Raw genomic sequence first — 14,064 nt, forward strand, 5'->3', positions numbered from 1 at the left:
TCACACTGAGTCACGTAAGGCTGGGTTTCCCGACATCACTGGCCTCAGACCACATGCACTGTAGACATGGTGTAGACACATATATGGTGTAGACGGGTATATGGTGTAGACGAGTATGTGGTATAGATGCATATATGGCATAGACCAGTATATGGTATAGGCAGGTATATGGTGTAGACAGGTATATGGTGTAGACACGTATATGGTGTAGATGGGTATATGGTGTAGACGGGTATGTGGTGTAGACACATATATGGTGTAGACGGGTATATGGTGTAGAAGGGTATGTGGTATAGATGCATATATGGTGTAGACCAGTATATGGTATAGGCAGGTATATGGTGTAGACACGTGTATGGTGTAGATGAGTATATGGTGTAGACGGGTATGTGGTGTAGATGCATATATGGTGTAGACAGGTATATGATATTGACAGGTATATGGTGCAGACATGTATAGGGTGTAGGCATGTATATGGTGTAGATGGGTATGTGGTGTAGACACATATATGGTGAAGACACATATATGGTGTAGATGCATGCATGGTATAGACAGGTATATGGTGTAGACGGCTATATGGTACAGATATGTATATGGTATAGACACGTATATGGTGTAGGTATGTATATGGTGTAGACACATATATGGTGCAAATGTGTATATGGTGTTGATGCGTACATGGTGTAGACAGGTATGTGGTGTAGACACATATGGTGCAGACGCATATATGGTGTATATGTGTATATGGTGTAGATGGGTATATGTGTAGATGCGTATATAGTGTAGGCATGTATATAGTGTAGACACGTACATGGTGTAGACGCATACTTGGTGTAGATGCATACATGGTGTAGACATGTATATGGTGTAGACGTGTACATAGTGAAGATAGGTATATGGTATAGATGGGTATATGGGAGGGGAAAGTGGGTGATGGGCATTGAGGAGAGCACCTGTTGGGATAAGCCCTGGGTGTTGTATGGAAACCAATTTGACAATAAATTTCATATTAAAAAATTTTTTGCAGGGCTGATTTAGTGGTCACAAACTCCTTCAGTTTTTGTTTGGAAAACTCTTCATCTCTCCTATTCTGAATGACAGCCTTGCTGGATAAAGAATTCTTGGCTGCCTATTTTTCTGATTCAGCACATTGAATATATCCTGCCACTCCTTTCTGGCCTGCCACATTTCTGTGGATAGGTCTGCTGCAAACCTGACCTGTCTTCCCTTATAGGTTAAAGACTTTTTTCCCTTGCTGCTTTCATAATTCTTTCCTTGTCTGTGTATTTTGTGAATTTGACTATGATATGCCTTGGTGATGGTCAGTTTCTGTTGAATCTAATGGGAGTTCGCTGTGCTTCTTGGATTCTGATGTCTATGTGCTTCCCCAGGTTAGAACAGTTTTCCACTATAATCTGCTCGCATAAAACTTTTGTCCCTTTTTCTCTCTCTTCTCTTCTGGGACACCTATGATTCAGATGTTTTTCCTCTTTAATAAGTCACTGAGTTCTCTAACTCTTGTGTCATGATCATTTGCTTTTGTTTCCCTCTTTTTATCTGCTTCATTATTCTCCATAATTTTATCTTCTATATCACTGATTTGCTGTTCTGCTTCATCCATCCTTGCCATCATGGCATCTATTTGAGATTGCATCTTGATTATGGCATTTTAAATTTCATCCTGACTAGATTTTACTTCTTTTATCTCTGCAGAGAGGGATTTGATGTTTTTTTCAACACCAGCTAGTATTCTTATTTTCATAGTTCTAAGTTCTAGTTCATACATCTTACTTATATCTGTGTTAAGTCGGTGGCTGCCATTCCTTCCTCTTCTTTCTTTGGGGGTGAATTCCCTCATTTTGTCGTCTTGGAGGAAGAAAAAAATTAATAAAATAAAAAATAAAAATTAGGGGCCCCTGGCTGGCTTAGTCAGTTAAGCATCCAACTTCGGCTCACGTCATGATCTTGCAGTTCTTGGGGTTGAGCCCAGCATTGGGCTCTGTGGTGACAACTCAGAGCCCGGACCCTGCTTTGGATTCTGTGTCTCTCTCTCTCTCTGTCCCTCTCCTGCTCGTGCTCTGTCTGCCTCTCTCTCTCTCTCAATCTCACTCAAAAATAAATGAATATTAAAACATTTTTTAAAAATTGAAACATTAAAAATGAAACAAAAAATCTGATAAAGAAAGCTAGATCCTAAGAGTCTTTTGGTCTTCTTGTTGAAAGAAGCTTGATAGAATAGAGAAAAAAGGGAAAGGAAAGGGGAAAAAAGGTAAGAAAAAAACAAAAAATTATATAGCAATATAGAATAAAATAAAATAAAGAAAATTAAATAGAATAAAAGATTTAAAAATATAGTAAAAATATTTTCCCTCTGTATCCAAGAAAGGGAAAGAAAAAAAAGGAAAAAGGAAACAATTTAAGCAAAAACAGAAGCAAAGAAAATGAACAAATAAACAAACCAGCAAACCGAATGAAACCTGAATGAAGTTATATCCAGTTTCCCCTAGAAGTGAAACTATGAAGCCCTCTATAGTCTGTACACTAAGCAGGTGGAGTGACTTGTGCAGGTCTTGTAGGGGATGTGCTTGGAGAGCGCAGTTGGACAGGGCTTGGTGTCATGGCTCTGTTCTCCACTTGGTGGCACTGCTTATCTTACTGGGGTGGATCAGTGGGTGCACATGCGTGTGTGCAGGAGGGTGGAAATGGCTTCACCTAGCTCCCTACTCTGGCGCAGGAACTTCATGCTCTCACTGACCCGTGATCAAGCACCCCTCCTTTGTCTCAAGCCTCCATCCACTCCTAGCCTCTACCCTGTCCATGTCCAACCTGTCCACCTGCCAGTCGGCACCCCCTTCCAGAGTTTTATCTCAGATGGGGTTGTGTTTCAAAACCTCACTCTTCAGAGACCAGCTTGGACCCATGTTGACTCCCTGGGGGAGGGTCTCGCCGAGCAATCCCCGGGTGCCGCTTGCCCCAGAAAACGTTGGTGTGATTGCACAGTAGCAGAGTTTCATAGATTATGGCAAATCACAACACACAGCTGGCTCCAATAATCTATCTCCTGATCCTGGGAAGGGGTGGGTGAGCTGCAAACACCAATGTGGCATTGTGGAAACCAGCGTGACACTAGGCAGCAGGAGCTATGAAAACTTTCATCCTCCCTGACACAGCATTTACATATGGGGGAATTTACCCTATGTAAATTATAAAAGAAGGAAAAATAAGCTTGTATGCCTGAAGATACTCACTGCAGAATTATAATCTGGAGTCAACACAAACGCACAACCACAGGGACGTACTTTTCAGGTATGTGTTTCTTTGCTTCTGTTAGTTTGTGTAAACATGTTCTTATCATCACTTAGAAACCACAGGGGAAAGGATGTGACTGGCCAGTGATGTTTATTGTCAGAGAGAGACTCTCACTCACACTTCCTCCTTGTCTGCTTATGAGAGCACACGTGGGAACGTCTATTGCAAATAAATGCACATCTTTCAGGAAAATATTGGGCGGCAAGTAACAGAAAAATTGGCTAGATGGACTGCTGAGAGCTGGAGCCTAAGGAGAGAGGGTTGTAAAGTATCTTGAGCCCAAAATGTTAAAGTCTGCATCCAAAGGTGGTCATGTGACTCCATGGCATCATCACACACTGGGCTCCTGCTGTCTTCCGGGACTTCCATGCTTGGCCCTGGACCAGAACTCCACCACTGAAAGTGGTTCTTTGTCTCAGTAAACCAGTGGGGTGGTTGGGTGGGAGAAGCACCGGGCTTCCTTCTCCCCCTCCATGGGGGCTTATCTACATGGAGACATGGAGGTCTCCTTCCGAGCCAGATCTCCCCAGGTGTCTGTGCTAGGCAGGATGGTGGAGATGAAACTCTATAGGAGGTGAGCCTGTGAGGTGGCACATCCATGTGAAGAGAAATGTGCCCCAATTGATGTTCCCTAAAACACCAATCAGTATTTTTAAGTGTGGCCTTCTTGTTCACAGCCATGTGGTGGCCAGGTGCATACATGTGAGATGAACCTTCTCCTTGCAAGGCTTTGCCCTTCACTTGAGGCCCTCTGTCACCTGTGCTCGTGTCCATGAGTCAAGCTGGGTCATCTGGGCTGCTTCCTAGGCCCCACAACACCCCATGTGGAGAGGCTGCTGTTTCCCAAGGTTTTGGTGGGCGGTTTCCTGCTCACTGCAGCTGACAGCCAGAGGGAAGGGGCTGCACCACCTTTCCAGCAGCCACAGAACAGTGAAGCTGGACACTTCCTCCAACATGGCAGCATTTATGGGGCCCCTGGGAGGGGCCTTGGGAGCCCAAGAGCGATTCTGTGGCATCTGTCCGTTGGGAAAGCCTGCATCCCTGCAGGAAGAATTAGGTCTTTGGGAAAGGATACAGTCCTCTGGTGCTGAGCTATAGGGGAAAGTTGGGAGTAGAGACGGGTCCTTCCTGTTTGGTTGAAAACAGGGTCTGAATTGTCCCCTGCAGTGTCAAAGTCCTTCTGAAGACCGTGCCTCCTTGAGGCCTCACACCCCCGGGAAGCAGGGGTAGGGGAGGTCACTGCAGACCCAAAAGTGACTTTCACATGGGCAGACATCTGGGTGACAGTATGGCCCTCCATTCCCCACTTTCCCCAGAAAGAAGCTTGACAGACCGCGTGAGCTCTGCCAAATCCTACTGCTTATTCCATTGGTTAAATATTTGCTAAGAAAGAAATATGCCCTTGTCTGTGTTGAGAATCCTGCCGGTTCTTTTGTATTCAAGTCAAGCTCTTCAGTGAAGCCTCTGTGAGTTAGGTCCCATTCAGGATGGTGGGCAAACCCATCTCAGCAGACAAGCATAGGGAGTTTAACTACAAACATTTTCTAGAACAAGTGTTGCACTAAATGCCACCTCCTTTAACTTAGTCTAGCCTAGAGTTCAACAGTCCTTGGGATTATCACATAATTGTCTCCCCACAAAGGGAAGCTCTGTCTGGCAAACAGACCTGGAGAGAAAAGGATAACTTTATGCAAGATACAAAACAGAGTGTGGGTTTGACTTCAGCTGTGAGGCTCTAAGCTACATGAATACTCCCTAAGCTTTCCTGCAATGGTTTAGCTCAATGTCACAGCACCTCTTTCTCTCGTCTTTGCTGGCACCCTGAGCCACACCCCCACTAGCATCAGGGTCCATGGTGATGCCTTTTCCAGCCAAGGATGAAGGACAGGTGACAGGATGATGCTTTTGTGTTTCCTGGGCACAGATGTCATCCTTCCTTTATTCACTGTCTGGGACTGTTGGATCAGTCCTATACATGCATATAATATGTAACATATATAACAATACATAACATAAATATATCCATATCTCTCTATGCAAAATCCTTATGGACAGTATAGAAAAGTAATGAAATGATTTTCTGTGCAGTCGCCCACCCCCAGGTTAAGAGATAGAATACTCTAGGACATTACAAGCCCCCCAAGACCCTCCCCCTGAAGCAGGATTTCATCAGTATTTCATCTGCCTCACCTCCTAAGGTAACCACTACACTGGATTCTATATCAGGTTCCATGACTGTCTTTATTGTCAGTGTTTCCAAGGAGTACATTGCTTTGCTTTGCCTGTTTTTGCAGTTTACATGAAATAGAGCAGGTCTTGCTTTTGGCCACCTGACACGGTGTTTTTGAAAACTTTTCTGTGATACTGTGTACCCCTGAAGGTCACTCATTTTCACTGCCCCATGGCATTGTGCCTTTTAACTATATCACACTTCCCTTATCTGTTTCACTGTTGATGAGTATTCAGGAGGCTCCCAATTTGGGGGAGGTTTGGACCTGTAGCCTGGTGCACATGCCGAGAACTTCATACGCTCGGGGACACACTCACTGGCCCATAGAGGATGAGAGAGTTAAGCTTCTCCAGGTAGCTTCAAACTGTTGCTCAAAGCTGGCACACTAGCTCCGGAAAGCAAGAAGCTGCAGTCATTCAAGCCAGGTTCCCAGAGGGGAGGACAGGGCAGAGAGGAGCTGTCCGTGGGGCCTGGGGCAGGTTGCCATGTGGTTGGTCTCTACTTCCTCCGGGAGAGCAGTGGGGCCTGATGGTGAGGACCCAGAGTTGTCCTCCTGGGAAGTTGTGGGACCTTGGGGGGATCTGAGCCCAAGGGGCTACTTGTCAATGGGGACCTACCATCACTACTGCAAGTCGTTGTGGTGAAGTGTGAACAAGCACAGAATGGCAAGTACAGCTCCTGGCCCATCAGATGCTGAAAAACCCCAGTTCTAGTTATTTTTCCCCCATGTATTCTTCATCACTCATCTCCTCTCGCTTTTCCCTCCCTCTCACTACCTCTATTTCTATGTGTGTATGGGGGCATATTTCCATACATGAAGTGTCCCAATTTCTCCCTGAAGAGCATGCCTATTAATAGCCATCCGGTTATAGCACCCTACACGCAGGCCATCATGTTTTAAAAGATTTTCTTTTTAGGTAATCTCTACACTCAACGTAGGGCTTGAACCTACAACCCCAAGATCAAGAGGTTCATGTTCCAATGACTGAGGCACCCAGACACCCCCCAAGCCAACATGTATTAGTCCCACTTCCTATTGTTAGACATGTAGCCTGGTTCCAGTTGTTCTTAGTTATAAATAATGTGCAACAATTTCATATTTGAAATGTATTTGTGACACAAACAACATCTTTAAAGAATCTTAAAAATCTCCAGTCCTTCATTTGGACACCAATGTCAATCATGGACCATAGTCCCTGGTGGCCATCACTGGCCTTGAACCTTAGGCATTACTGACTTTATAGGTAAACCACCCCCCCACCCCATTCCCCTAGTCCTTTTTTTTCCCCTATCATGCTCTCCTAGGCCATGGGAGTGTGTGTGTGTGTGTGTGTGTGTGTGTGTGTGTGTGTGATTTCTTCATGTACATCCAAGGATGCCTCTGAATTCTAGAGCATCACCTTTCAAGCACAGGTGAGGTCATTCCAAAATTCACTTTTGTAAGCCTCTCTGTATTCTGTGTTGTTAACTCATGATCAGGAAATGTCTCCTCATTCTCCCACTAGAGGTGGATATTACCCCACCTTTGTGGGCTGGGCTGAAGCTCTGAGGAGTATGGTTGTTCCACATGCTATGTAAACTGTGAAGCATGGTATGTGGGGAGGCAGTGTGGAGGGCAGCGGGAAGCCAGTGGGTATGACAGCCAGTCAGGATGTGGTACCACCCAGAGGGCCACTGTACCTGACCCAATTAAGGCCCCCACGTGCACTTCCTTGCTGGTTCCTGTAGGAATCCCAGCTGCCCCTGCCTGCTCTCCTCAGTCCACACCAGATTAAGGGGTACGATCGTATGCCACACAGTGGCAGCGGCTGCATGAGCCTCAGTGTTCACATAGTGGCTTCCTGCACAGCAGACAGATGCTGGAGGTGGATTCAGGCAGCCACACCATTTTCTCTCTCCACTTCCCCCTGGACACTGCCCCGCTGGCGTCTGAGCTGTGCTCCCAGGCTTGTGCTTCACCTTCCAGCTAAGGGCCTGCAGCTGCATTGGCTCATTTCGTAATCTGTAAAATGGGACTCATTCCTGCTTCCCAGGATTGCTTCAAGGATTCCATGAGGCCAGGGAATGACAAACACCATCTAATGTCATTTCACAAAGTCTGCTTGCAGCCCCATGGCACCAGCCCTACCTCTTCTGAGGCATCTTGCTTCTATGCCTCCTATAAGCACAAGAGATAGTTGCCACTTTTGGGGATTCCCAGCATCTCAACCCTCTTTGTCTGGGAATCCTCTCCCTTACGAACCTGAGCTCCCCTCCCACTATAGGAATGGACTGAAGATGCTAGAGACTGGTTTCCCAGTCCCCCTTGCAGCGAGGGTGCAGGCATGTGACTCGGGCTCTACCTATCCCTTGCACCTGCCTTGGACTTTGGGAAAAGTGAGGTGAGGTGACAAACCAGGGACAGGGGTGGACGTGCAATTTGGGGGACAGGGGAGGGTCCCCAGCAGTGGAGGCAATCATGGCAAACACGGTGGGTTTAGTGGTCCCTTCCCTCAGAGATGCATCCCTCAGAGACGCAAAGGTCTTGGACCACAGTTCCAGAAAGTAAGCGTATCTTCAAAGGAACAGCACAGGTGGCAGCAGCCTCTCATGGACCCATAATGCGCTTAGTCTGTGGGTCTGAATTTCAGCACCAGGGACAGCGACTCTCTTAGACCATGGCGCCCTCTGGTGGCCCTCACGAGAAGGAGCAGGACAAGGCAAGAGCTCTTCTAGCTAATCAGCCCCAGCCTAGAAAAGGGAGGGGGGCCAAGTAGGAAAGGAGAAAGGAAGGCGTCAGAAGGAGAGATAGGAGGACATGAGTGGCAAAGGTCCCAACCACAGACAGGGACGGCCACCCCAAATGTTTCCAACAGCTCACTTCACCTGAGAACATGGGTGGGGGATGAAAGGGCCCAGATTTTGGTTTATGAAAACATTTACTCACATCCAACCATGGCATCACTCAGATCCTACAATTGTCAACATTCTGCTGCATTGGCCCCGTCCCTCCCTTTTCCATCGGGATCATTTTCCTTTCCTGGAGAATTTAAATGACAACCGCCTCCCTTCACTTCCGCATGCTTATTTCTTGTACCAGCACAGAGCCATCATGTGCCTGCCAACATGAGGGTAATTCCTCGGAATCACCCAGCAGAGTCCCTGATCTAATTTCCCTGGCACTCTGCAGCCCTCCCCCCCCCCCCGCCCCCACCAACCCCCGTCTTATCTCCCAGTGGTCAGGGATGAATGTATACGGATCTCTGAAGCTCCTCCCAGTGGTCACACGGTCTGGAGCCCTCCTAGTGGTCTCCTGCTTTGCCCCTTGACCCCCAAAGGCCACCCTCCACAGAGCAGGGAGATGGACCTTGCACCACTTCCATCCCCCCCTCCAGCCTCACCCCTGCCCCTGCTGCTCTGTCTCTGCTCCAGCCACACTGGCTTCCTCACTGCTCCAGACCACACCAAGGGCATCTCCTTCCCAGGCTTCACACCTGCTGTGCCCTCTGCCTGGGGGTCCCTTCCTTGCATCTTTCTTATTATCGATGTCCCATCTCCTCCAAGAGGACTTCGATGACCACCCTCTGTCTGGAGCTGCCTGGCTCTGGATCCTACTCCTCATTTTATGCTCTTCATCATACGTACCACCACTGGAAACCATCTAATAGGTCGACTTGCTTATCACCTCTCTCAAGAGCAGGTGCCTTGTCTGTCTCGCTCACTGCAACGTCCCCAGGGCTGCGACAGTGCCCTCTTAAGTGAACTCGTGAACACACGGATGGATGAGTAGGTGCAGGAGAACCACAGCTGCTTACTAATTGCTGTCCTTCCTGCATTGACCCCAAGCCTGCTTCCCACCAGTGTCGTCATTAGGATGCACACGTGACACCCGAGACACGTCTCGGTGAGCGCACAGGTGGTGAAGAGGAGCTCTGGTTCCGGGTTGACGTGAATGATGCCCTGATTTTCACAGCTATGCGCTGTTGAGCCAGTGCTGAACCTCTCTGCCAAATGGGGTAGTCATGGCACCTGCCTCAGAGGATTAGGGAGCGGATGAAGGATTAAGGAGCCCTGGATGTAAGGCTGTAAGGGCTGTAGCAAGTATGCGTGACTGCACCTCGTGTGCGTATCTCAAATGGATGTGCTGGTCACCACCGCACCCAGGAGGCCAGGGCCCCGTCCTCCCACTCACAAGCCCTGCCATCTGGGAAAACCCCTCGGCCGTTTCGTCTGCAAAATGAGACTGGTGATACCTGCCTCCTTCCTGCCGTGGGGACAGACCGCCGGTGTTGGAGCCAAGGGCCGTGGGCTCAGGGGCTGGCTCGGCCACCTGCTGGCCACCTCACCTTTCTCTCTGGCCTCTGGCCTCACCTCTAACAGGAGGAGAGCAGAGGAGGCTCACTGCACCATGACCTGTAATTGGCTAACGTATTAGCTTTAGGGATGACCTACTTTCCCAGCACCCGATCGGCCGCACCGCAGGTGCTTGCTGAGTGGAGGCCATGACTAAGCCCACCCTCACAGTCCTTGTATCACTGCAGCTGTAACACGCCTATTTCACCGGACACAGCTCCCGGGGGGCTGTCCCAGGGAAGGGCCCAATCTGTCACTGATGAGGGGTCGGGTCTTTGAAGGTCTTCTCTAGGCAGGGTGGCTGCCATCTCCAATGACCTTTTCATCACGCGCGGCAGTAGTAAGCGGCACCCCAGTGAGCCCCCTGGGTGCCAGTTTGTATGAAGCTGGCACCCAACTTCCCTTTGGTAATGGGGATCGGTCGCCCACCCCCCGGCGCCCCTTCTCGACCAGGCAGTCCGGCAGCTAGGACACAGACATGCGTACAGGGAGAACGCCATGAGGGCATCTACGAGCCGCAGCGCCCCGAAGACCACCGGCAGAACCCCAGAAGTGGGAGAGGCCCAGGACACATTCTGTTCACAGCCACCAGAGGAACCAAGCCCTCTGACACCTTGATCTTGGACTTCTGGCCCCAGAACAGTGAGACCATTCCCCGTTGTTTAAGCTGTCCAGTCCGCAGACCTTGGTCAAAGCGGCCCCGGGAAGCCGCTACCACGACCGGATAGATGTCTTAGATCGCCCTGTGTGATTGCTAATGTCACCCGTTTTCATCCCACAGAGCACCCCAGGGTGTCTGATGGGAACAGGATACCCCAGGCCCTAGGAACAGGAGGGGGCCCTTCTAACCCCACCCCAGTTCTCCAATCGGGGCACGTCGCTGGAGGTGACGGCACAGCACAGTCACCCCTGCCTTATGGCCCACGTTCTTGCTGTAGGACTGCACCCACTTTCAGGGTGTGGCCTTGAACCCGGAGCAGCCTGAAAGGCCATCTGCCACTTACTTGCTGTTTGACCTCAGGCCGGTCACCTAACCTCTCAGTGCCTCAGTAAAATGCAGCAGTAACAGCACCTGTCCCGTAGCATGTCGTGGGGGTGGGAGCAGCTAACACGGGGAAAGCCTTCGGAAAGGCCCCGCCCTTCCCCACACTCCCCAGGGTGTCAGACGCTTCCTGCCCCATCACCAGCAAGTTCGCGCTGGAAGGGAAATGGGGGTAGGGCACTGGCAGCTTCGAGCGTGTGTGGCCTGTGTGGTTACACGGGGCCCCGTGCTCAGAAGGAGCCCATGCTTGGGGTTTCCTGCTCTGTGGTCACAGGCAGGAAACCCCTCATCATTTCACCATTGACTGTGTTTTGTAAGTGAATCCAAAGGAGCAGCTGAGCACGTGCCGGGGGCCCCGGCTCGTGTGTGGTCCCAGCGCAGGTCCTTCCTGCTCCCCTGACCCCGGCATGCAGGACCCCACCCTTCCTGCGCCTCTTTGTCCTTTGCCCCCGTGTCCCTGGCAGGGCCCAGAGTGTGGGGTGGCAGCTGGGGGAGGTGGGCTGGATGCGTGGGCCCACGGCGTCTCACGGTGGGGCTGGCTGAGGCCACCCGCCCTCAGCAGGCCACACCCCTGCAGGCAGCTCAGCCGGGGGGTGCAGGCACCCACTCTCTCAGCTCAGAGGCTGCGGCAGCCTGTGTGGGGCCCGTCCACTGTGCGCTGGGCCGCTGGGCCGCTTGGGCCCCGGGGAAGGGGCGATGGCTGGCGGCTTCCCCAGTCCGGCCCGGACACATCAGCCTGTGGCTGGCGGGAGGGGCACAGAGGCCTGGAGGAGCCCGTGACGGTCCACACTCAGCCACCAGGATCCCCGTGGCCAACATGACACTAACTAGCAAATGGAAATAGCAGGACAGGGGAGCCTGGGTGGCTCAGTGGGTTCCGCATCCGACTCTTGATTTCAACTCAGGTCACGATCTCAGGGTTCACGAGTTCAAGTCCCCTATCAGGCTCTGTGCTGGTGGTACTGAACCTGCTTGGGAGTGTCTCTCTCCCTCTGTCTCTATCCCTCCCCCACTCACTCGTTCTCTCTCTCAATCTCAAAACAAATAAATAACTTGCAAGGAGGGAAAGAAAGGAGGAAGGAAGGAGGGAGAGAAGGAGGGAGGGAGGGAGGGAAGGAAGGGGGGAAGAAAGAAAAAGAAATAGCAGGACAGGTTAAAGTGAGGCCACGGAAGAAAAGAAAAAGCTTTCTCTTGGCTGCTTTCAACCGCATTCTGCCTACTGTTTGAACACGGGCTCTGCGTTTTACACTGGGCGCCACGGACTATGGGGCTGGTCCTGCGTCGGAAGAAAGCAGGACGGGACCTGGATCTTCTGCTCCAACCTTTTCCCGTATTGCGCAGTGTCTTCCCGACACGGGCGTGTTCAGTATTTGTCACCCGCACAAGCACGTGACACACACACTTGGATTCGGAGCCTAGGGTCTAACTCCTGGGGCGATGGCCTCGCACGACTCCTGGCCGGCCGGGAGCAGGACGAGGGGGCTCAGAGCGAGGAGGACAAGGCTGTAACGCTAGTCGGCTGGCCCTTTTCGGGGAAGCCGCGACAGACCTTGTACCAGTCGTTCATTCGTTCACGCATTCGTCGTCCTGCCCTGGGCTATGGATGCGCCGTCCACAGTTCAGCCGCAAACACTTAGAATCGTCACCATCCCTCCTCCCCTCCCTCCTCTTCCTCCTCCTCCACCTCCCTCCTTTTCTCCCCCCTCCCCCCTCCACTTCCTCTTCCCTCCCATCCCCTCCCTATCTCTCCCCTCCACTCTTCCTCCTCCTGCTACCCTTCGTCCCCCTCCTTCCCAGCCCATCACTCCTGTGGCATGGGGGTGGGGGGGGGGGCGGGGGGCAGCAGCTCAGAGTCATGGCCTGGAGCCAGAACAAGGAGGGTGGGTTTCGGGTGCATGGTGCAGGCACGGGTGGGTGCACAGGGTGGGGAGTAGGGGATAGGGACCGGATGGCCAGCACGGGATGGCAGCTGAGAGGCCGAGACTGGAGCCTCGGGCTCCCTCCCATGCTCTCCATGGCCCCTCCTCCACTCCACAGCTACCTGCTGCCTCGTCAGCCTTATTATGATGCTCATTTCACGGAGAAGACACAGAGGGTGGGGGACAGTAAGGGACTCAAAGAAAGCAGCCGAGGCGGGACTCAAGCTCTAACTTTTGGACTCTGGCCTGAGATCCTTCTGTGCCCTGTCTTTCCCAAACCCGGGCCCTACCTGGGGCAGGGATACTGCTCCCCTACTTACCAGGAGTCTGAACAAGATCAGGGATTGGGCCGGGCCAGAGAAGCCAGTTCCAAGAAGGCTGGACAAACAGTGACCCCAGCAGTGATCCTGAGGGACAAAGAGTACACTGACCCTCTCGGGGTCGCAGCCACCTCACCAGAAATGGGCACAAGAAATAACCCCGAAGATGTCAGTGTGTCTGGATTCAGGGATGTCCGCCCCTCAAACTGGCCCCAGGAAGGGAGGGGAGTGGGGACTGCCAGGAAGAGGGGCCACCCAGGGGTTGCAAGAGGGGGGAGCAGAGGAATGGAAAGAGCCCTGCAGACACCCCACCTTGCCCTGGCTCTCCTTCCACACCCCACCCAATTCTAGGTGGCCTACCAGCCATCTCCCCGGCACCTGGTCCCTTGGCCACCCACCCCCAGCTCTGGAGATCACTCTGTTTCTTCCCCCTGTGGCTCATCGTCATCCCCCTACCCCCATCTTCCTTCCTGGACTTGGAGACCCAGCTCCCTCACCCCCTCCTCCGAGAAGGCCTCGGGGATCCTCCAGGAACCTCAAAGCACCAGAGCAGCGTCTCCTGTGGGCAGCACCCCACCCAGACCATTGCCTAGCTCCCACCCAAGGGCATCCTGAAGGAGCACATCTGTCCTCTGGCCTCCTGGCACAGAGCCAGCGCAAGTGGATGTTAATGCATGAAAATGGAAAATCACGTCCAAGGAGCAGCCAGCCTCACAACCTGGAGTGGGGGGGGACCTGCTGCTTGTTAGCTGAGTGCTCACGCTGGGTCAGACACGGGCGGTCACTTTACATTGCCAGATGACGTAATACTTACACCATCCCTGAGGATAGACCTAAAAATTCCCATTTTATAGGTCAGAAGGCTGAGGCTCTCCCTATCCCCGCCCCCTTCGCCATCACCATCCACATTTG

The 14,064-nt window shown here is 51.6% G+C and overlaps 1 protein-coding gene across 1 annotated transcript in view; it reads left to right on the plus strand.

Moving 5' to 3' along the window:
- The first annotated feature begins 3,806 nt into the window (after positions 1 to 3,806).
- MAN2B2 (mannosidase alpha class 2B member 2) overlaps positions 3,807 to 14,064 on the plus strand; it is a 39,109-nt gene continuing 28,851 nt past the window's right edge. Inside the window, 3 exon segments of the mRNA XM_053900723.1 lie at positions 3,807 to 3,883; positions 10,153 to 10,226; positions 10,325 to 10,423. Of these exon segments, the coding sequence (XP_053756698.1) occupies positions 3,807 to 3,883; positions 10,153 to 10,226; positions 10,325 to 10,423 (250 nt within the window).

The sequence above is a fragment of the Panthera pardus genome, unplaced genomic scaffold, assembly GCF_024362965.1.
Source record: "Panthera pardus isolate Hobbes unplaced genomic scaffold, ASM2436296v1 HiC_scaffold_13, whole genome shotgun sequence".
Taxonomy (NCBI): domain Eukaryota; kingdom Metazoa; phylum Chordata; class Mammalia; order Carnivora; family Felidae; genus Panthera; species Panthera pardus.